General features: G+C 41.7%; 2 protein-coding genes across 20 annotated transcripts in view; both read left to right on the top strand.

Moving 5' to 3' along the window:
• Nucleotides 1-4,510, top strand: part of nfasca (neurofascin homolog (chicken) a) — a 197,372-nt gene extending 192,862 nt beyond the window's left edge. For 13 of the 15 annotated variants that reach the window (XM_061932188.1, XM_061932189.1, XM_061932191.1 and 10 more), the window contains one exon: nucleotides 424-4,510. In XM_061932188.1, the coding sequence (XP_061788172.1) occupies nucleotides 424-652 (229 nt within the window). In that variant the 3' untranslated portion in view covers nucleotides 653-4,510. The remainder of the gene's footprint in view (nucleotides 1-423) is intronic. The other 2 variants (XR_009811811.1, XR_009811809.1) reach the window with 1 other exon arrangement.
• A 1,752-nt stretch (nucleotides 4,511-6,262) lies between these two features.
• twf2 (twinfilin-2) overlaps nucleotides 6,263-24,382 on the top strand; it is a 30,454-nt gene continuing 12,334 nt past the window's right edge. The window contains exons 1-3 of one of the 5 annotated variants that reach the window (XM_061932435.1): nucleotides 6,263-6,350; nucleotides 6,629-6,730; nucleotides 18,367-18,540. In XM_061932435.1, the coding sequence (XP_061788419.1) occupies nucleotides 18,436-18,540 (105 nt within the window). In that variant the 5' untranslated portion in view covers nucleotides 6,263-6,350; nucleotides 6,629-6,730; nucleotides 18,367-18,435. Of the gene's footprint in view, nucleotides 6,351-6,605; nucleotides 6,731-9,330; nucleotides 9,656-18,361; nucleotides 18,541-23,362; nucleotides 23,880-24,382 lie in introns of those variants that run through there. The other 4 variants (XM_061932434.1, XM_061932436.2, XM_061932432.1 and 1 more) reach the window with 4 other exon arrangements.

Below are 24,382 nucleotides of genomic sequence, written 5' to 3'. Positions count from 1 at the left end.
CATAGTCTTTGGTATGACTTGGCCGGGGTTTGAACTCTCGACCTTCCAGTCTCAGGGCGGACACTCTAACCACAAGGCCACTGGAGACCTTGAACTAAGTTCCCTGACCGGGAATCTAACCCGTGCCGCGGCGATGAGAGCGCCGAATCCTAACCAGTAGACCACCTGGGATTAAGGGTTTGTTTCTCTTAATCGGTGGGTGTCGTACGCTCTTTTTCGGCACTCTTCTTCCCACTCGCTTTCTCTGTTGTGGTAGTTGGAGAACAGGGTTGAAAAAACTGAACAAAACTCATAACTCAGCTCGTATTTCAAAATACTTATTAAGTTGAGGAGGTACAACTGTGCATCCAGGGCGTGAACGTTGTGCTTGGTTGACATTCCAGAGGCATCGTGACGGAACAAATGTTTTTTTCTGGCTTGCAGCAGCGACGAGGACAACAAGCCTCTGCAAGGCAGCCAAACATCTCTGGAAGGACCCGTGAAGGAGAGCGACGACAGCCTGGTGGACTACGGCGAAGGCGGTGACGGACAGTTTAACGAGGACGGCTCTTTCATTGGACAGTACACCGTGAAGAAGGACAAAGACGAGACGGAAGGCAACGAGAGCTCAGAGGCCACCTCGCCTGTCAACGCCATTTACTCGCTGGCATAGTGCTACTACACTTTGCTTCGGCGGAACTATGACACAAAGACGCGGGCGGACAAAGACCACGTCCTCAGACAAGAAACTGGGCTGGCTGACTGCAGTTAATGAAGGAATGACACAGACCGATTAGCATTCACGCCTTCATTTGACATTTGCAGAGTAGGAAGCGGACGCGACGTTTGGACTAAGTGCTCATCTTTCTTTGTGCTCCGCCTGCCCTTTATCCGCACAGACTTCAAGTGTGCCTTGGAGGTAGCTTTCAGCGTTTGGAGGCATGGAAAAGCGCTCTGTAGACTTGTTGCATTGTAGTTTTTACAACATATCAGCTTACTACCATCCACAGAATGCTAGCAGATATGTTTATCATATTGATATGTGCACAATGAAAGATTCAAAATGTTCCCCACAGCTGGTAAAAGACTCATGAAATCTTAAAGAATGCTGTACAAAGTCCCGGCAAACCATTTAGTGCCCGCTAAATCTATGCAGCCCATGCCATCCCATAATGCTTAGTACATGTCTTTTGCTACCACTTGCAGGGTATATCGCTTGCTAATAATCACTTTGCCTTTGAAGCTGGAGCGTAAATGCTTTGTCACCTCAAATCCAACGTTGTACGTCCCAACATGCACTGGTGGAGCACAGTGTTCTCTCGGTTATTGCGCTGGTTACCTTACAGATAAAGTAGGGAGACTATTTCATGATTTTTATTAATATGACTTGCTTTTACTTATAAACACTTCCTCTTTTAAAACACGTAATTTTAACATAAAACGTAGACTCAACTAGCTGCTAATGCCAGCTCTCCAATAAACTAAAGCACGGGTGTCAAACATTCGGCCCGGGGGTCGGATCAGACCCGCGAACAGGTTTTATCCGGCCCGCGGGATGAGTTTGCCAAGTATGAAATTACCCTGAAATTTTTGTATGAAAAAAACTGCTATTCTAAATGTGTCGCAATAGCAATTCTTTGTATCTGTGTAGATGATGCTACATATGGACAAAATAAACCACATGATGTTAGTACCTCAGTCGAGGACAATGATCAAACTACATAAATAACATACTGTAATTTGATTTTGATATAATGTTTTTATCTTGATAGATTGAAAATTAACACAAATGAGTTGACTGATGAACATTATCACATAATTTATCAAATATAAATAATGACAAATAAAGTACCGTATTTTTCGGAGTATAAGCCGCACCGGAGTATAAGTCGCACCTGCCGAAAATGCATAATAAAGAAGGAAAAAAACATATATAAGTCGCACTGGAGTATAAGTCGCATTTTGGGGGGAAATGTATTGGATAAAACCCAACACCAAGAATAGACATTTGAAAGGCAATTTAAAATAAATAAAGAATAGTGAACAACAGGATGAATAAGTGTACGTTATATGAGGCATAAATAACCAACTGAGAACGTGCCTGGTATGTTAACGTAACATATTATGGTAAGAGTCATTCAAATAACTATAACATATAGAACATGCTATACGTTTACCAAACAATCTGTCACTCCTAATCGCTAAATCCCATGAAATCTTATAAGTCTAGTCTCTTACGTGAATGAGCTAAATAATATTTGATATTTTACGGTAATGTGTTAATAATTTCACACATAAGTCACTCCTGAGTATAAGTCGCACCCCCGGCCAAACCATGAAAAAAACTGCGACTTATAGTCCGAAAAATACGGTACATATACTATTAATTGCAACAGGTAATTGTAAAAAAAACAAAAAAACAACAACAATATGATTTGTACAATTTCAGAATGTGCTTGTTCTATTTTTAAACAAAGAAAACAATCTGAAGTTGTCTTTATTTTTAAGTTATCGTGCCGTGATTTTACCAGTCCGGCCCACTTGGCAGTAGATTTTTCTCCATGTGGCCCCCGATCTAAAATGAGTTTGACACCCCCGAGCTAAAGAGTCTCACTCAATAACTCCACAGTGAAAACTTTTTTTAGGAGTTTACTGAAGATTTTGTGAAGCTAAAATAAATGCTATTGTAAACTGATAGCGACCATAGCTTAGCCACATAGCGGTTTTTGAGCAAGGGATGACTGCTAGACTTCTAATTTTGGTTCAACGCAAGTAAAAAACAGGAAGTCAACGGGACACCAAACAATAACAAACACACTGCATTAGGGAGTGGGCATAACTACTTTATGGTAGGTTCCGATCTGCGATGCACCGAGACCGCAATAAGTAAGGGAACACTCGATTTCACATTTATTTTACAGCATTTTATCGTTTAATGCGAGGACGTGGGATGGACTACAAGCGTTCTCTTTTTAGCATGCTGACTGTTGCTGTCATATTGATCTTTTTATTCTAACACTATCACACATTAAACATAATCACACATCATAAGAGCAAAAATAGCTATAACATATTACACTGCGTACATTCATTTTCTAATTGCTGTTTGGCGCCAAGATGAATAATGATGACATTTATACCAGAGAAGTCTCAATGTAGCGCAGGAATGGTAAAGACGTGTCTTCTAGCATTATGTTTAACTTTTTGTTTCTTTGTCAAAAACATGATCACAAAAGTGTGCTGATCGCTTCAAGGTCTGATGTGAAAAGTAGTTAAAAGCAAAGGATTCATTTTCAGAGACATGCACGTGTAGCACTGTGTGTGTGTGTGTGTGTGTGTGTGTGTGTGTGTGTGTGTGTGTGTGTCATAGCAAGACGCTTACAGTAAAGAGGATTTGCACTGGTATGATTTATCAGCAAACCTTTGGCCCCTTTTCTTTAAAAAACTAACTTTATTCTGAGCCCCTGGTTTTCAAAGGTAAGTTATAAATACAGGTTGTAGTTAATCATGTCGTTAATTTGTCAACAGCTTTACCGGCATGAAAAATGACATTTGACAACATTTTTTGGGAATGGGAATTAATTTCCTTTCAAAATGCACCAACTTTCAACACCCCCTTTTGTCATATTATATTATTACTGTCATACTGTTTTAGTGTATTGCAAACTACTGCAAGTTTGTCAACTTTGCAAAGAAATAGCATTTCCAAAGAAGGTTTGTTCTTGCTAATCTTTATCCTGATTCCTTCTTCTGTTAGCAGATTCAAACTCAACAGCAAAATTCAACTCTTGGCTAAATCAGCAGATTTAAAGCAATAAATTCAATGATCCGTGAATCAATAAATTCATTGTGCCGTAAATTAGTAGATTAATTGATCCATACATCCATAGATGCATTGATCCATAAATCAATAGATGAATTGATCTATCAATCAAATGAATTCATCTTAAAGCAATAGATTCATTAGTCCATAAATCAAGAGGTTAACCATCCATACATCAATATATACTGACTGCAGCTGGCAACTGGAGTTTATGATGTATTTGAAATTGATTTGATATGTATGTATTCCTTTCTGTGCATAGCATTTGATATATAAATCTCCCATGTAATATTTGTCACATAAAAATGTATTTCTGTTATTTTCATGTTGACAGATATTGATTGATTGTGTAAGAATATTATTGGAGCATCAGGCCTTCCTGAACCAATTCATGAAATTATTGTTCTATGTGACAAAAGTATTCATTGTGCTGCTCATGTTGTATTCCTCTTATTATTCATACTTATGTTTATCGTACACAACAATCATTTTGTTGTATATTTCTATTGTGTACATCCTCCAGGATAAAGCTCTCTTGTAAATATTTGACATGTTGGCCAATAACGAAAAGTATGTTGAGTCCATCATGTACTTTGTCATGTTACTGTACTAACATTTGCAAAAGTCAGAAAAAAATACTTCATGTTCCGCTTTGTTGACGTTGTAATACACGTTACAAGTATATGTTACAAGTATATGTTACAAGTATACGTTGCAGTGTCTTGTTTATGATTGCTTTTTCATCTGAAAAAAAAATAATACTTCACTTCAACGCAGTACTGTACGTACTCTGATGTACAATCTATTCATTCATTGAACGGATGGTGTGTGTTGTGGGGGTTGTATGTGTTTGTGTGTGTGTTTGTGTGTGTGCATGTCACGTGTGTGTGTGGGTGAGTTTGTGCGCATGCAAAGGCACGAGCTGGTCTCTATTTGCGGACGATGTTGTTCTGATAACCTCATCAAGCTGTCATCTGCCTTTACTGAATCTCACTTCACTCAGCTGATAGTAGGCTTTGGGATGAGACTGTCCATGAGACTTTATACAAGGCTGTACATGAGATTGTCCATGAGACTGTATACAATACTTTACTGTACATAAGGTCTACAGGTGAGAGTGCAAAGAAAAGCAAGAAGGTGAAGGAGTTGTTTAACACATTTCTTTCAGGTATTAATGTGTTGAAGGTACAAAAACATTTCTGCTGCTTTGATGGTCCAATTAGCACGATGGTCTTGATCATCCATAAATAGAAAAAGTTCAGAACCACCTGGATTCTTTCCAGAACTGTCTGACCGTCGAAAGTAGAAGATCTTATAGTCATAAAGGTGACCTGAACCTGTTGGTCACTTTGATAGAATGCCAGTGGAAAGAAGAGAAACTTCCAGAAGAACAAACATCTCTTCAGAAATTCCCTGTTTTGTACGGTCGAGAAAAAGCAAGTATGAAGCAGTACAGTTGTATACAATATATATATATATATATATATATATATATATATATATATATATATATATATATATATATATATATATATATATATATTATAGTACTATAGGTATGATATTAATGATAATGATATCAATAATAATATTGTAATATAATGATAAGTGTTTTTATTGTTATGAATAATTATAATGATAGGACATTTTTTAATTCAAATAAAAGTAAGTGTGTTTTATATATGTTGCATACATGTTGGTGTATTTATATGGTGAAAATATGTTAGTTATGTAACATTTTAAGTATACTTAATGTAGATAGGTTTTTGTATTTAATTAAAGTAAGTACAGGTAGAAGATGAAACATTTTAACTGTACTTAAAGGAGCCATATGTAAGAATTGCATGTCAAGTCATCATTAAACAGCCCTGATATGTCAAAAGTCATTAATGAATCATGTGCTTTTCGAATACCTCTATAACTGATAACAATAGTTCAACCCGGATATGCTCATTTCAAAATTAGATTTACAGCCCCGAAATCTTGTTGTTGTTTTCATTTCGATGTCCCGCCCTAAGTTTGTGAGTGTGTCACATCCAGGTTGCCAGTTACGCACCGCCCTCTTGTCTAGCTACTGCCACTGGTAAAGTTACTAAACATGTCAGACCTAGTGATTTTAAAAGGCCTCAACTTTTTCATGACAAAGCCAGGAACAAAACAAGGATTTGTATCGGGGTTGGCTTAGAACAGGGGTCGGCAACCCGCGGCTCTAGAGCCGCATGCGGCTCTTTAGCGCCGCCCTAGTGGCTCTCTGGAGCTTTTTCAAAAATGTATGAAAAATTGTTTTAATATGGTTTCCGTAGAAGGACAAACATGACACAAACCTCCCTAATTGTTATAAAGCACACTGTTTATATTAAACATGCCTCACTGATTCGAGTATTTGTCGAGCGCCGTTTAGTCCTACTAATTTTGGCGGTCCTTGAACTCACCGTAGTTTGTTTACATATATAACTTTCTCCGACTTTCTAGGACGTGTTTTATGCCACTTCTTTTTCTGTCTCATTTTCTCCACCAAACTTTTAAGGTTGTGCATGAATGCACAGAGGTGAGTTTTGTTGATGTTATTGACTTGTGTGGAGTGCTAATCAGACATATTTGGTCACTGCATGACTGCAAGCTAATCGATGCTAACATGCTATTTAGGCTAGCTATATGTACATATTGCATCATTATGCCTCGTTTGTAGGTATATTTGAGGTCATTTAGTTTCCTTCAAGTCATCTTAATTCAATTTATATCTCATGACACACTATCTGTATGTAATATGGCTTTTAATTTTTTGCGGCTCCAGACAGATTTGTTTTTGTATTTTTGACCAATAAGGCTCTTTCAACATTTTGGGTTGCCGACCTCTGGCTTAAAAAGATGGGGACGATTGAAGATTTTTTCATCTGACACCAAACTTCCTAATTCCCTCCTCGATAGGTAAGTAAGGCATTTACGTTTTCTTATTACTTGTAATAAATGGAAATGGACATTTCGTAGATTACTATATTGTCCAATACAGTCTATGATCGTGTCTAAGAAAGCTAGTATGTTGTTGCAACAAATGCTTAGCATGCTAGCCCGGTCAATGGGAGGATAAGTATAGCCCAGTTCGATGACACATCGACATATAGGCAAACGGGGGAAATATGTGCCCGTCAGCCTGAATGTCGATGTGTATTCAGCTATTATTGTCCCATCACCTCAACCCTTAGTAATGTGCAGTGGAAGTTTAAAGTTCCTTGGATCGATCCAGCTGGATTCGGCTGCGTATCTGGCAACCTCGGTCAGGGAGCGGGTGAAGGGACTACAGAATTTTGACCATGATTGCAGTACCATTTCTGGCCAGATTTTTTACATATGGCTCCATCCATCCATTTTCTACCGCTTGTCCCTTTCGGGGTCGCGGGAGGTCACTGGAGCCTATCTCAGCTGCACTTCTTTAAAGGGGAACATTATCACAATTTCAGAAGGGTTAAAACCATTAAAAATCAGTTCCCAGTGGCTTGTTTTATTTTTCGAAGTTTTTTTCAAAATTTTACCCATCACGCAATATCCCTAAAAAAAGCTTCAAAGTGCCTGATTTTAACCATCGTTATATACACCCGTCCATTTTCCTGTGACGTCACATAGTGATGCCGATACAAACAAACATGGCGGATAGAACAGCAAGTTTATAGCGACACTAGCTCGGATTCAGACTCGGATTTCAGCGGCTTAAGCGATTCAACAGATTACGCATGTATTGAAACGGATGGTTGTAGTGTGGAGGCAGGTAGCGAAAACGAAATTGAAGAAGAAACCGAAGCTATTGAGCCATATTGGTTTGAACCGTATGCAAGCGAAACCGACGAAAACGACACGACAGCCAGCGACACGGGAGAAAACGAGGACGAATTCGGCGATCGCCTTCTAACCAACGATTGGTATGTGTTTGTTTGGCATTAAAGGAAACTAACAACTATGAACTAGGTTTACAGCATATGAAATACATTTGGCAACAACATGCACTTTGAAAGTGCAGACAGCCCAGTTTTCATCAATTAATATATTATGTAGACATACCCTCATCCGCTCTCTTTTCCTGGGGGTCTGGCGGCAGATTTCTTTGACTTTATTGTTGGAAATGTATCTGCTTTGAGTGTCGCAGAATATCCACACATTCTTGCCATCTCTGTCGTAGCATAGCTTTCGTCGGTAAAGTGTGCGGAACAAACGTCCAATTTCTTGCCACTTTCGCATCTTTGGGCCACTGGTGCAACTTAAATCCGTCCCTGTTCGTGTTGTTACACCCTCCGACAACACACCGACGAGGCATGATGTCTCCAAGGTACGGAAAACAGTTGAAAAAACGGAAAATAACAGAGCTGATTTGACTCGGTGTTTGTAATGTGTTTGAGAAAATGGCGGATTGCTTCCCGATGTGACGTCACGTTCCGAGAGCGAATAATAGAAAGGCGTTTAATTCGCCAAAATCCACCCATTTAGAGTTCGGAAATCGGTTAAAAAAATATATGGTCTTTTTTCTGCAACATCAAGGTATATATTGACGCTTACATAGGTCTGGTGATAATGTTCCCCTTTAACAAAAACCTGTTAGTTTTCTTAATAAGAGTAAGTTAAGGTAGAATATGTAACATTTTAACTGTACTTAATTTAAATGTGCTAATTATAAAAGTAAGTAATGTAAGTAAGTAACCTTTTAAGTATACTTATTGTAAATATGTTTTTGTATTTAATAAAAGTAAGTAACGTTAGAAGATAAAACATTTGAACTTTTCCGAGCGTAAATCTGTTAGTGTTCTTGATAAAAGTAAGTTAAGGTAGAATATCTTACATGTTGACTGTACTTAATGTAAATGTATTAGTTGTATTTAATAAAAGCAAGTAAAAGTAGAATAAGTTAAAGTTAAAGTACCACTTGTAGTCGCACACACACGAGGTGTGGTGAAATTACCCTCTGCATTCCCATGTTCACCCCCTGGGAGGTGAGGGGAGCAGTGAGCAGCAGCAGTGGCAGCGCTCGGGAATCATTTTTGTGATTTAACCCCCAATTCCGACCCTTGATGCTGAGTGCCAAGCACGGGGGCAATGGGTCCCATTTTTTTAGTCTTCGGTATGACTCGGCCGGGGTTTGAACTCACAACCTTCCAGTCTCAGGGCGGACGTTCTAACCACAAGGCCACTGAACAAGTGCAGCATTATGTAAATGTGTTAGTTTTTTTTCAATAGAAAAGAGTTCAAGTACAATATGCAACAATTTCATTTGTACTTAATGTAATGTGTGACGGTGCTTGTTGATTTAATAAAAGTATATAAAAATAAGTGGAATATGCAACATTTTAGCATCTCAGCAGGTTTTGGGGTTAAAGTTACCAATGATTGTCACACACACACTAGGTGTGGCGAGATTATTCTACATCTTGCCCCTCCCACCTGCTGTTTGGCGGTGGGGTGGGGGTGAAGTGTGTGTGTGTGTGTGTATGTGGGCGGGGGATGGGGGGTGACAGGCCATCGCCATGGCTGCACGTTGTGTGGAAGCTAAATTTGGCGAAGGGTGATCATGTTCTTTCTACAAGTGAACCTGTCCCACTTACTGGACGCCTATCTGTTACTGTCACACACTCCTCACCGCTCCCCTGCTGCGCTAACGGTTCAACGCCGATGACACACTTTCGTCCCGACTTAAGTACTTTTTGAACTTCTTTTGACCTGGAACCGAAAGTTTACACTTTGCTGCTGCTTGACGAGGAAGGTGCCGAGCCGCCATGTTTTTAGCTTTAGTGGTGACGCCAGAACTCAGGGAGTTTCTGGTCCAAGTCCGGAGTGGAACAGTGCGCATCGTCAAGGTGTGCATTCGAGACGGTGAGTAAAACCACTCACTACTGTTGTAGTAAATTCCAATTTGTATTCTATGGTTAGCATCACTTTTTTGCTGTCACTGGATTAGAAAAAAGCATGTGGAGTTAAATTTTCTCTAAAAAAAGATTTGTTGTGTTGTTTGACCTAAATGTGTAAATATAAAAGTTAAATATTGTTTTTTTAACTAAACTGTTCATGTCAACACTTCTTATGTGGTTTTTCTACGTGCCAAAAATGTAACAAGGCAAAATTGTATTCAGTTGCGAAAAAGTTTGAAAATACTTTTTGTTGATTTTGCACACATAATAAAACATGACATGTAAAAAAAAAAAAAAAAAAAAAAAAAAAATTCCGTGTAATTTAATTCCATTGAAAATTACTTCTGGATTTAAGGAAAATAAATTGTAGAGCAAATCACATAGAAATAAAGTAACAACACAGGATTTAATACTATGCAGACAGTTCTTTAAAGTAGATTTAGTATTCAGTGAGTTTGTGTTGCTCTTTCAGCATAAAAGTGAGTAAAAAGATGCTATGTGAGGACGACTTATCAGGGGGTGGGGAAAAAAAGTACAACGCTGCTAAAAGTGTTTGTAAACGCTCATCAGCCATGCACTTTGCAGTTCAAAGGTCATTGGGGCGACATGATTATAACCACTTGTTTGTGCTGGTATCCTATTAAACATTTCCTCACAATTTATTGGAGCTGTGGCATTAGGCATTCCTCACCAGTCACTCATGTGATACATCTTATATTAGGGTCTATCATGTGACAGGCATCTCTGCCTGGTGACACAGAAAACACTTTATAATGGAGGATTTATGTTATCTTACTTATTTTTTTATCACATGTCATAACATTTTGGGGGGCTAAAATTTATGTAGTATATTGATAGTGCGCGTGACAATATTAATTGCAAGAGCCAGAATGCACTGCGGTGACGGCACGTTGCTCAGAGTCAACGTTGCTGACTGTAGAGTCATGTATAAAGAGAGTATGGCCAACTCAACAACAGACGCCATGACTGCTACCAAGGACGTGTGCGGCTGTGCCTGGATGCATGCAAATGTTGTCGTTGTGACGTTAGTTTTTCCTGACGAAATAAACCAAAATAATACGTCTATAGACAGTTCTAAACATACTTCAGCTCATAAACTTACAATAAAACATGCTTTTATTTCATGAAAGTATAGTTTTGTGGCCATATGTGACATACTCTGCAGTTAAATTCTTGCAATGTTTCACGACCGGCAGGCACTCTAACACGCACCCGACGGTGCAATAAATGTGAATAGAAAAATACACAGAACGACCAAAAAATGTACTTAATCCACCCATTTTGCCTTAATCTTCATCAGCTTTGGACCAAGAATCACAGAGAAATTGTGACTTTTGTGGGAAGTATGTCAACTGTGGTGGCTGCCTCCAATGTATTTGTAATCACTGTATGTATCACTCATTATGTATTATTCTAACTCAGGGGTCCCCAAACTACGGCCCGCGGAAAGTCCTAAATTAAAAAAAATATTTATATAGATAAATATTTTGTAATTTTTTTAATTATTATTTTTTAAATCTGTCCTTTCTAATCCATGTTCTACCGCTTGTTACTCTTGGTGTCAGCTAGCAGCTCAGGCAAATCATATTGTCTAAAAATGCATTTTCCCATCAATAACGTGACATCATCGCGCTCGTAATATATATATATATATATATATATATATATATATATATATATATATATATATCTACAGCCCGGCCCCTGGCCAAATTTTTTTAACCCATTGCGGCCCCTGAGTCAAAAGGTTTGGGGACCCCTGTTCTAACTGATCTTTCTTTTTTGTAACATGCTAAGTGTATAAGTGTACTTTAGTAGTTATTTCCCCGTATTTCTGCACAATAACTCCGATATGGTAGCACTGGCGAGCAGTAGAGAATATAGAGTGCTTTTTGGTCCAGAAAATATTTTACATTATTCATAATTGACATATTTTTAGCCACTTAATGTTGTATATTTTATATTGTATATTCTCAGTTCATTTTCTCACATTTTATTACACCCAAAATGTGGTTTTGTTTTACTCTTTCAATGTCCCTATATTTGTATTTGTGTTTGACATTCTCTTCTACTGTTACTGAATAGCATACTTTTAGATTTGCTGAGATTCAAAGATGATTTTGTCCAAACCATCTCTTTAATTTGTAATTGTTTTTCCTATTCCTCTGTTATTATTTTTTATTATTATTTGTATTAGCTTCTGTGTGTTCTGTTCTGAACAAAAGCTTTCCACAATTCTCGAGGGTGGAGCAGCCCCATCGTGAACAACAGGACATTTTTACATGTCGAAAAACTAATGAGGAAGTGCCGCAAACACACAGGATCAGCTCAAAGTTAGTAGCAGTCATGGCGCCCTGTAGTCACGTGAGTGTCTTTTGACCAATCATTGAGGAGATCGCCTGAAACCGAGTTGGCTATAATCTCTTTATACACGACTCTGGCTGACAGTCCCCGCTCCTCAGTTGATCGCATCGCTGCTACTTAGTGCTCATGTAGCTCGTTCCCATCAACTCAATAAGTATTAGTTTTGAAACGGAAAATGACAAATTTTTATGGCATGAAAATCAATGTTATCGATATTATACTAGACTTATTTTGATATTATATTTAAAATATTTTAAGCAGGCCAATGCTAGCTAGCTAACTTAGACTTTGGTCTGCAACTACGGCAGCCTTAGAGGGTCAAAACAGCCTTTGGTGAATCAGGCCAATGTTAAAGAAGAACCGGTTCGTGAGTATAAGAGAATTGTTAATGTTTATGTAATTATGAGTGTTTACCTCCAGAATGGAACTTGAAACAGCGTTATTGTATCAAATCTATTGAAGTGTGATCATTTAGGTTCGTACTGAACTGCATGTGTCTTTATCTTGTGCTGTTGCGACACGACAAAAGCAAGGTTAGGAAAGGATAGCAAATGGAAAATATGCCATATGCACGCAGAACTGGAATGTGTTGCCCCCTCAGAATAGCAACTGGTGCAGGACACAGTTTGCAAAGTCTCCCCTCTGGCTCAAGGACATCCGGCTTCTCCAGCCTTTACTTGATCATACCAGTATTTGGGCATTCTGTCTCAGACCAGTTATATTCTAAGCAGGAAAGACTCAGGTATATTTTTACTATCTTCTGCAGTATTCTTCAAAAAGAGGACACATGCCAGTCATGTTTTTACTTGGTCAAAGTAGTTTTGTGAAGTATTGTAATAATAATGTAGAGCTTTTACCTTTAAGAGAGGACTTCTACATTTTCTCCTTCCAGCTGCTTATACAGGCAAACAAACAACAGCTTCTCTATATTTTCATGGATAAATGTCCGCCGTTTAGACTTTATTTTAACGTCCTTGGCTGGCGTTATTGACTCATTCTGCTTCAGTAACGTGTAGACTAGCAGTGCTACAATGCTCCAACTGCTTCAATTAGTTATTTCTTAAAATTCAATGCCTATCATCCACTTATTCTTCTCAGCACTATCCTTCACACCCACTTTCTTTATTCCTGTGCTTGGAAAACCAAAGTTATGTTCATCTCTAAACTAATGCTAGCAAGTAAGACCACATGTTTACAAAGTTCACTGTGACAGTCATGACTGGTATTTAAATAAACACTTGTGAGAGATAATCAGTTAATTGAAATTGGGGATGACTGATTAGTTTATTCAAGTAATCAGATAAAATACACTTTAGTTTATAGCCTAAATGTGTATTTCAGGGAAAATAGTTGATGTAAACAACCTTTTTTCTGCTTGATATATCCTATTTTGTTCTCATAATTGCACATCATTAAGATTGAAATTGCACTTTTAACATGTGTGCATGAATAAAAATATTTTAAAAACTCTCCGCTGTTCACCGCCACATAGATCACAGCACCCACACACCACTGGTCTCATGCGCGCTCCACGTATTTAAAGTTCCGGGCACACAATGTGGTCTGGTTTTTATACATTTTTAATAGTTACACTCATTAAACGATTAATCGAAGAAGCAGAATATAAATTGAAGCTTTTTTCTAATCGATTTAGTTCATTAAAAATGTCGCCATATATGGCAAAGAGTGTTGTCTTGATACCAATATTTTGGTATTGGTACCGGTACTAAAATTATTTTGATACTTTTCGGTACTTTTCAATACTTTTCTAAATAAAGGGGACCACAAAAAATTGCATTATTGGCTTTATTTTAACAAAAAAATCTTAGGGTACATTAAACATATGTTTCTTATTGTAAGTTAGTCCTTAAATAAAATAGCGAACATAAGAGACAACTTATCTTTTATTAGTAAGTAAACAAACATCCATCCATCTATCCATTTTCTACCGCTTGTCCCTTTTGGGGTCGCGGGGGGGTCGCTGGAGCCTATCTCAGCTACAATCGGGCGGAAGGCGGGATACACCCTGGACAAGTCGCCACCTCATCACAGAGTAAACAAATAAAGGCTCCTAATTTAGTCTGCTGACATATGGAGTAACATATTGTGTCATTTATCATTCTATTATTTTGTCAAAATTATTAAGGACAAGTGTTAGAAAATGTATTATTAATCTACTTGTTCATTTACTTTTAATATCTGCTTACTTTTTCTTTTACCATGTTCTATCTACACTTCTGTTAAAATGTAATACTAACTTATTCTTCTGTTGTTTTGATGCTTTACATTAGTTTTGGATGATACCACAAATTTGGGTATCAATCCAATACCAAGTAGTTACAGGATCATACATTGGTCATATTCAAGTCCTCATGTGTCCAGGGACATATTTCCTGAGTTTATAAACATCCATCCATCCATCCATCCATCTTCTTCCGTTTATCCGAGGTCGGGTCGCGGGGGCAGCAGCCTAAGCAGGGAAGCCCAGACTTCCCTCTCCCCAGCCACTTCGTCCAGCTCCTCCCGGGGGATCCCGAGGCGTTCCCAGGCCAGCCGGGAGACATAGTCTTCCCAACGTGTCCTGGGTCTTCCCCGTGGCCTCCTACCGGTCGGACATGCCCTAAACACCTCCTTAGGGAGGCGCTTGGGTGGCATCCTGACCAGATGCCCGAACCACCTCATCTGGCTCCTCTCGATGTGGAGGAGCAGCGGCTTTACTTTGAGCTCCCCCCGGATGACAGAGGTTCTCACCCTATCTCTAAGGGAGAGCCCCGCCACCCGGCGGAGGAAACTCATTTCGGCCGCTTGTACCCGTGATCTTGTCCTTTCGGTCATAACCCAAAGCTCATGACCATAGGTGAGGATGGGAACGTAGATCGACCGGTAAATTGAGAGCTTTGCCTTCCGGCTCAGCTCCTTCTTCACCACAACGGATCGATACAGCGTCCGCATTACTGAAGACGCCGCACCGATCCGCCTGTCGATCTCACGATCCACTCTTCCCTCACTCGTGAACAAGACTCCGAGGTACTTGAACTCCTCCACTTGGGGCAAGATCTCCACCCCAACCCGGAGATGGCACTCCACCCTTTTCCGGGCGAGAACCATGGACTCGGACTTGGAGGTGCTGATTCTCATCCCAGTCGCTTCACACTCAGCTGCGAACCGATCCAGTGAGAGCTGAAGATCCTGGCCAGATGAAGCCATCAGGACCAAATCATCTGCAAAAAGCAGAGACCTAATCCTGCAGCCACCAAACCGGATCCGCTCAACGCCTTGACTGCGCCTAGAAATTCTGTCCATAAAAGTTATGAACAGAATCGGTGACAAAGGGCAGCCTTGGCGGAGTCCAACCCTCACTGGAAACGTGTCCGACTTACTGCCGGCAATGCGAACCAAGCTCTGACACTGATCATACAGGGAGCGGACCGCCACAATCAGACAGTCCGAAACCCCATACTCTCTGAGCACTCCCCACAGGACTTCCCGAGGGACACGGTCGAATGCCTTCTCCAAGTCCACAAAGCACATGTAGACTGGTTGGGCAAACTCCCATGCACCCTCAAGGACCCTGCCGAGAGTATAGAGCTGGTCCACAGTTCCACGACCAGGACGAAAACCACACTGTTCCTCCTGAATCCGAGGTTCGACTATCCGGCGTAGCCTCCTCTCCAGTACACCCGAATAGACCTTACCGGGAAGGCTGAGGAGTGTGATCCCACGATAGTTAGAACACACCCTCCGGTTCCCCTTTTTAAAGAGAGGAACCACCACCCCGGTCTGCCAATCCAGAGGTACTGCCCCCGATGTCCACGCGATGCTGCAGAGTCTTGTCAACCAAGACAGCCCTACAGCATCCAGAGCCTTAAGGAACTCCGGGCGGATCTCATCCACCCCCGGGGCCTTGCCACCGAGGACCTTTTTAACTACCTCAGCAACCTCAGCCCCAGAAATAGGAGAGCCCACCACAGATTCCCCAGGCACTGCTTCCTCATAGGAAGACGTGTTGGTGGGATTGAGGAGGTCTTCGAAGTATTCCCTCCACCGATCCACAACTTCCGCAGTCGAGGTCAGCAGAACACCATCCGCACCATACACGGTGTTGGTAGTGCACTGCTTCCCCTTCCCGAGGCGGCGGATGGTGGTCCAGAATCGCTTCGAAGCCGTCCGGAAGTCGTTTTCCATGGCTTCCCCGAACTCCTCCCATGTCCGAGTTTTTGCCTCCGCGACCGCTGAAGCCGCACACCGCTTGGCCTGTCGGTACCTGTCCGCTGCCTCAGGAGTCCCATGAGCCAAAAGAACCCGATAGGACTCCTTCTTCAGCTTGACGGCATCCCTCACCGCCGGTGTCCACCAACGGGTTCTAGGATTACCGCCACGACAGGCACCAACTACCTTGCGGCCACAGCTCCAATCAGCCGCCTCGACAATAGAGGTGCGGAACATGGTCCACTCGGACTCAATGTCCAGCACCTCCCTCGTGACATGTTCAAAGTTCTTCCGGAGGTGGGAATTGAAACTCTCTCTGACAGGAGACTCTGCCAGACGTTCCCAGCAAACCCTCACAATGCGTTTGGGCCTGCCAGGTCTGTCCGGCATCCTCCCCCACCATCGCAGCCAACTCACCACCAGGTGGTGATCGGTAGAAAGCTCCGCCCCTCTCTTCACCCGAGTGTCCAAAACATGAGGCCGCAAATCCGATGACACAACTACAAAGTCGATCATAGAACTGCGGCCTAGGGTGTCCTGGTGCCAAGTGCACATATGGACACCTTTATGCTTGAACATGGTGTTCGTTATGGACAATCCGTGACGGGCACAAAAGTCCAATAACAAAACACCACTTGGGTTCAGATCCGGGCGGCCATTCTTCCCAATCACGCCTCTCCAGGTTTCACTGTCGTTGCCAATATGAGCGTTGAAGTCCCCCAGTAGAACGAGGGAATCACCCGGGGGAGCACTCTCAAGTACTCCCTCGAGTGAATCCAAAAAGGGTGGGTACTCTGAGCTGCTGTTTGGCGCGTAAGCGCAAACAACAGTCAGGACCCGTCCCCCCACCCGAAGGCGGAGGGAAGCTACCCTCTCGTCCACCGGGTTGAACTCCAACATGCAGGCTCTGAGCCGGGGGGCAACAAGAATTGCCACCCCAGCCCGTCGCCTCTCACTGCTGGCAACGCCAGAGTGGAAGAGAGTCCAGCCCCTCTCGAGAGAACTGGTTCCAGAGCCCTTGCTGTGCGTCGAGGTGAGTCCGACTATATCCAACCGGAACTTCTCTACCTCGCGCACTAGCTCAGGCTCCTTCCCCCCCAGCGAGGTGACGTTCCACGTCCCAAGAGCTAGCTTCTGTAGCCAAGGATCGGACCGCCAAGTGCCCTGCCTTCGGCTACCGCCCAGCTCACATTGCACCCGACCTCTATGGCCCCTGCTATGGGTGGTGAGCCCATTGGAGGGGGGACCCACGTTGCCTCTTCGGGCTGTGCCCGGCCGGGCCCCATGGGGACAGGCCCGGCCACCAGGCACTCGCCATCGTGCCCCAACTCCGGGCCTGGCTCCGGAGGGGGGCCCCGGTGACCCGCGTCCGGGCGAGGGAAATCTGAGTCTCGGTTCTTGCATTTTTAAAACAAAAGAAGATGTTGTGATGCCAAAACATATCGACGTAATCATAGTAGTATCGACTAGATACGCGCCTGTACTTGGTATCATTACAGTGGATGTTAGGTGTAGATCCACCAATGGCGTTTGTTTACATTTTGACCGCGGTGCGCTACGGTGTGTAGTGAAGCATGATACTTGTAAGAAAATAGCTGGAATTTAACAGCTGACTAGCTAGCCATGTCTTAAAGCACCTCTTCCGGTGGGCGTTTCAGTGTTATAACTTCACCTTTATCGTTAGTTTTTAAGACAAAATGCGTCCGTTCTCCCTTTTCTGTCTACACACTGTGTCTGTTTGTAAGTACTCCGTGATTGTGCGCTGCCAAACATGCTCGTCTGCTCGTAAACCAGCCATGACACGACGTGACGACGACGGGGGCCCGGTGGTGTGGGGGACCGGTACTTTTCAGAGGCGGTATAGTACCGAATATGATTCATTAGTATCGCGGTACTATACTAATACCGGTATACCGTACAACCCTAATGGCAAACTAAATGTCATATTTTGACCTACATCAGATTATTATTATTTTTTTATGTTTTTATGTTTAATGGACAAAAAGTTTGAAGAATATCACATGTATCCTTTCATATATATCTGTAAAAGTGATTTCAGGCGTGTGATGACTTTCAGAGCAGCTGGTGCTGGGTGCCTACAGGGAAGCAGAGAAGAGCTGGGACCAGGACTATGACCACTTCCTGCTTCCTATGCTGGACGAGCAGGAGCCCTGCTACATTCTGTACCGCCTGGACTCCCATAATGCACTGGGCTTCGAGTGGCTCTTTATATCTTGGTCTCCCGATCACTCACCAGTATGTCATCTTTTTTCTTTTGCATGTTGTGGTTGTTCATGCTGGTCGGCATGAACAACAACCGCAACCGGCTGACATGTTTTTCCACTTTATAAAAGATCAAACATAGTTTTTAAGTTTAAACATATAATTGTAGCCATCAGTAGAATATCGTCAACATATGTTGGTTTCTGTTAGCATCTTACATCCGATATCTTGATGTACTGTTAGCATCTTACATCCTATATACTGATATCATTTTAGCATCTTATATACAATATACTGTTAGCCTCTTACATCTAATAGCTTGTGTACTGTTAGTAACCAACTTCAAATGTACTCATATACTGGTAGTGTTTACGGATGCAACGATATGAACATTCCATATCACGGTTATTGTGACCAAAATTATCACGGTTATTATTATTTCGGTATTGTTGAATGTGCTCAAACAGTACTTACAAACACTGAAATCTTTTGACGAAGTATATTTTTTAAATGACTAAAAAAATAAACACATAAACACACTGTTAGAAAACCCACTATTTTGCATGGTTTGTGTTGCTTATGCTTATGTCTCTTATGCTATTGTTGTCGTCTTAGTATTTTATCTCTTTTAATGGCTAAGCTTTTATTGTTTTAAATATTGGTTTGCACTGTAGCATTTTATGATTTATTCAAATCAAAAGTGTGTAAAAAATCTATTATTATTATATTTTATTTCTGGTAGACCTTGTGCCCTACTTTGCTCAGCAGTCCTTGAACTCGTCAAAAAAACATCTTTGTCTTTTTTCCTTTGAGTAAAGAACGATCTCTCTGTTCTAAGAGAGCACAGCTTGTACAACATTTCAGTTGGTCAAAAAGCAATGTGTTTGCAAAAGTTTAGATTGGTGTGTTTAAAAAGTTAAAGTACCAATGATTGTCACACACACACTAGGTGTGGCGAAATTATTCTCTGCAATTGACCCATCACCCTTGATCACCCCCTGGGAGGTGAGGGGAGCAGTGGGCAGCAGAAATTTTTGGTGATTTAACCCCCAATTCCAACCCTTGATGCTGAGTGCCAAGCAGTGAGGTAATGGGTCCCATTTTTTATAGTTTTTTTAATGGAGAAATACGTCAATGTCTCTTGTTTTCATGTTAGCATTTCAGCCAGCGAGCTGGCGCCAGTCAGTCCGTGTTTATCAGTCTGTGTTTTTCGAACATTTTATTTTAAAATGGTAATACTTACCTTCAGGAATTGTACCGCGATTATCATAATTATCGTTTATTGATACATCCCTGGTAGCATACATCATCCAATATACTTATACACTCTTAGTATCTTGTATAGTAGGTATGTGTGTAAAACATTTTAAATTATTTGATGTTCATGAAGTATTATCAAACAGGTCTTGTAAAAATGATTCCAGTAATACAAGTATCATTTTCTTGTGGTAAATATTAAGAAAGTTATGGACTCTTAAAACCGGTCAAAATGCACTAATTTACGGTCAACTTCTTTTAGCTGTAACCTTCTTGTTAAAAATGTCATAACTTTCTTAATATTTACCCTATTTTAAAAAGGTTGGTATCATTGGAAAGCTTGCTATACAAGGAAACTGCATCAAGAGTTTTCTCACTAACGGTGTATTTTCAATTGATTAAATTCATGAAATCCGCCTTGGAAGTGACGGAAAATTTGAGTAAACATGGCTGGTCGGACTTGACTTGTGAGTCACATTACAGGCGACCAGGAATTCGGCGGGTCCAAAAAAATCAGTGTGCGAATCAACCGATTTAAAATATATTTGGCAGATTCAGAGATAAATGTATAAGTTATATCATAATAGGGATTCCAATGAACATTTTACTTACCATAGATTTTTCACAGGGGAGTTTTTTCGAGTGTAAACTTGCCATATTTTGACAGAGCTTTGTGGTTGTTCAATCTGAAAATTCTGGTACTACCCTGGATAAATTAGGTAGGTAGGTCTTTATTGTCATTGCACAAGCACAACGAAACTTTGTTTTCATGTGTTCTAGTGAAGCGAAGTGAATTATATTCATATAGCGCGTTTTTCTCGAGACTCAAAGCACTTACATAGTGAAACCCATTATCTACAACTTTAAGCTACATTTAAACCAGTGTGGGTGGCACTGGGAGCAGGTGGGTAAAGTGTCTCGCCCAAGGACACAACGGCAGAAACTAGAATGGCGGAAGCAACGATCAAACCTGGAACCCTCAAGTTGCTACCAACCGAGCCACACCGCCCGACATCATCAGTATTTTGTTATTATTTGCGAATGCAGTTAAACTCTAAAAGCAACGGTCTGGTGACTAGTCGCGATGGCGCGATCATGGCGATGACCACTGTGGAGAGCGAGCCAGCAGCGAATACACACATACCTATCTGTATCTTATATCCGATACACCCTATGTGTCTAAGTCAGTGGTTCTTAACCTTGTTGGAGGAACCGAACCCCACCAGTTTCATTGGCGCATTCACCAAACCCTTCTTTAGTGAAAATTAAAATGTTGTTGTTTTTCAAATTCAAGACAAAGTTATATGTTTTTGGTAACACTTTAGTATGGGGAACATATTCTAAGTAACAAAGATTTGGTTAGGGTTAGGTGGTTAGGGCCAGGGTTAGGGTTATAGTAAGGCCATGCCGAATAAGGCATTAATAAGTACTTAATAATGACTAGTTAAGAGCCAATATGTTACTAATTTGCATGTTAATAAGCAACTAATTAATGGTGAATATGTTCCCCATACTAAAGTGTTACCATGTTTTATTAATGGTGCACAAAATGAACCGTGCATGAACATCACCTTGTTCAAACAACAAAACCAACACAGTGCATAAACTCACAACAAATTACACACCTGCAAACCAGTCAGCTGTTGCCGTATCCGTAATACACCGATAGGGAGAAGTTTTTATTTACATGATGAGTCGGGTGTGTCTTGATCTCCGCCGAACCCCTGAGCCTGACTCACCAAACCCCTAGGGTTCGATCGAACCCAGGTTAAGAACCACTGGTCTAAGTCAAGGATTAATTATCTATGGCCCCCGGGATGATATTTGATTAGTATTGGAACCGGCCCGCAGGCCACATCCGCCTGTTGCTGTTTTGCACGCACCAATACTCCATCAGTGTTGGCACTAGGAATTTTCAAAATGGGGTTCCAGGGACCCCATCAAGTCATAAAAATGGGGTCCCACAGTAAATTTTTGGGGTCCCACTTTTTTGTAAGCGTTTTGAAAACAAATGATAAATGTATGCATTATCCTGCTATATCTCACATTCTATATTGTGTTTTGGAAAAAGGTTGTCATAAACGTTACTTAATTCATTAAAAAAAAAAAAAAAGTATGCATACGTACATTTATTCAGTTATGAACATTCGTTCACTTTCTTCTTTCCTTCATAGATCTAAACGTTACCGCTTTTTTCTATATTTTTATTGTAATATTTTCAGAATGTGTTTGTTCTATTTTTGGCCAAAGTAAGACAAAGAAAACAATCTGAAGTTGTCTTGATTTTTTTAGTTTTAATGCCATGATTTTAATAGTACGGCCCGAGTGTGCACAGATTTTCCTCCATGCGGCCCCTGAGCTAAAATGAGTTTGACACCCCTGCGATACACTGTTAGCGTCTTACATTCAATATACCAATATACAGTTAATATCTTACATCAGAATCAGAATCGGAATCAGAATCGTTTTATTGCCATTGTTTGAGAACGGGTTCACAAACTAGGAATTTTTCTTGGTGCAATGGTGCAACATAAAACACATATAACACATATTTGGTAATAACAAGAGCTGTAACTAAGCTATCAGATCTTGTTATAGACTTAGAAGGAATTCTAGGGAGCTACTGTTAGGAGTTATTGTTCATGTGCCTGATGGCCGAGGGGAAAAAACTGTTCAGGTGGCGGGAGGTGTGGGTCTGGATGGACCGTAGTCTCCTGCCTGAGGGGCGACGGGAGAATAGTGTGTGTCCAGGGTGAGAAGAGTCAGCTGTGATCTGACCCACACGCCTCCTGGTCCTGGAGGAGAACAAGTCCTGGAGGGATGGGAGCTTGCAGCCAATCACCTTCTCAGCAGCAGGCACGATGCTCTGCAGGCGATGCTTATCCTGGACTGTGGCGCCGGGGAACCACACGGTGATGGAGGAGGTCAGGAATGACTCGATGATGGCTGAGTAAAACTGCACTAGCATCTCGGTCGGCACCTTAAGTTTCCTCAGCTGCCGCAGGAAGTACATCCTCTGCTGGGCCTTCTTGATGAGGGCGCTGATGGTTGACTCCCACTTGAGGTCTTAGGTAATGGTGGTGCCCAAAAAACGGAAGGAGTCCACAATGGAGACGGGGGTGGGAGAATCAATCAGGGTGAGGGGGATGGTGGGGCTGTGACTTTCCTGAAGTCCATGATCCTCTCCACTGTTTTCTGGGCGTTCAGCTCCAGGTTGTTGTGGCTGCACCAGGACGCCAGCCGGTCTACCTCTCTTCTGTAGGCGGACTCATTGCCATCCGAGATGAGCCCGATGAGGGTAGTGTCATCCGCAAACTTGAGCAGTTTTACGGACTGGTGACTGGAGGTGCAGCAGTTTGTGTACAGGGAGAAGAGCCAGGGGGAGAGTACACAGCCCTGAGGAGTACCAGTGTTTGTGGTTCGACAGTCCGAGACAATCTTCCCCAGCCGCACGTGCTGTCTTCGGTCTGTCAGGAAGTCATTGATCCAACTGCAGAGGGAGTCGGGCACGCTGAGCTGGTAGAGCTTGTCTCGTAGCAGTCCAGGGAGGATGGTGTTGAAGGCAGAGCTGAAGTCCACAAACAGGATCCTAGCGTAGGTTCCTGGGGAGTCCAGGTGCTCCAGGATGAAGTGGAGGGCCAGGTTCACTGCATCATCCACAGACCTGTTGGCTCTGTAGGCGAACTGCAATGGGTCCAGGAGGGGGGCGGTGATTTCCTTGAGGTGGGACAGGACCAAGCGCTCAAAGGACTTCTTGACCACAGACGTCAGTGCAATCGGCCTGTAGTCATTAAGTCTTGTGATCCGTGCTTTCTTGGGGACAGGGACAATGGTGGAGGTCTTAAAGCAGGACGGCACGCGGCATAGCTCCAGAGAGGTGTTAAAAATGTCAGTGAAGACAGGAGCCAGCTGGTCCGCACAGTATCTGAGAGTGGAGGGGGAGACACCATCCGGCCCGGAGGCCTTCCGCGTATTCAGCTTCAAGAACGTCCTCCTCTTGGATGGAGAGGGCCTTTACAGTCCTATGATGTTCTTGATGTCCTGTGATGTCCTTGGAGTCCTTTGAGTCCTTTAACTCCTTTAATGAAGTGCTGGAGTTGGTGGGGAGGGTGATGGTGGGTGGAGCAGAGCTTTGATGAGCTGATATTTTTAGCATCTTTTATCCGGTACACTGTATGTTAGCATTTTACATCTTATATACTGCAAGCATCTTACATCCGCTACAGCCAATAAGTCGCTGTCGTTGGTAAGTATCGGAAAGCACACTTGATGACGCTCAATAAGAGTGTGTTGTCAACAAACACGCCTGAAGCTTGCGTGATATCATTGGCTCAGCTTTCGCAAATCTGCTGACTCAGAAAAACAGGGAAGAACGCAAGAGTGAGCTCACTCGTCACTTATCATTGCAAAACTTCACAGCATCAAAATATTGACCCTCTGTGACGTTTTGAGACCTATGATAAAATGTTGTACTTACTGTTTATCATTATACACTGTTTTATAATTATTTTTTTTTTGTCAAACTTAAGTAAACAAGTAAAACAAAATATAGTTCCTATAATGACATATGTTACATATGCATTTAATATAAAACAATCTAATTTAGTAATGCTAACAT

The sequence above is a fragment of the Nerophis lumbriciformis genome, linkage group LG38 (assembly GCF_033978685.3).
Source record: "Nerophis lumbriciformis linkage group LG38, RoL_Nlum_v2.1, whole genome shotgun sequence".
In the NCBI taxonomy this organism is placed as follows: domain Eukaryota; kingdom Metazoa; phylum Chordata; class Actinopteri; order Syngnathiformes; family Syngnathidae; genus Nerophis; species Nerophis lumbriciformis.
The sequence above is the reverse complement of the archived record's forward strand: the minus strand, read 5'-3'. Positions and strand labels throughout refer to the sequence as shown.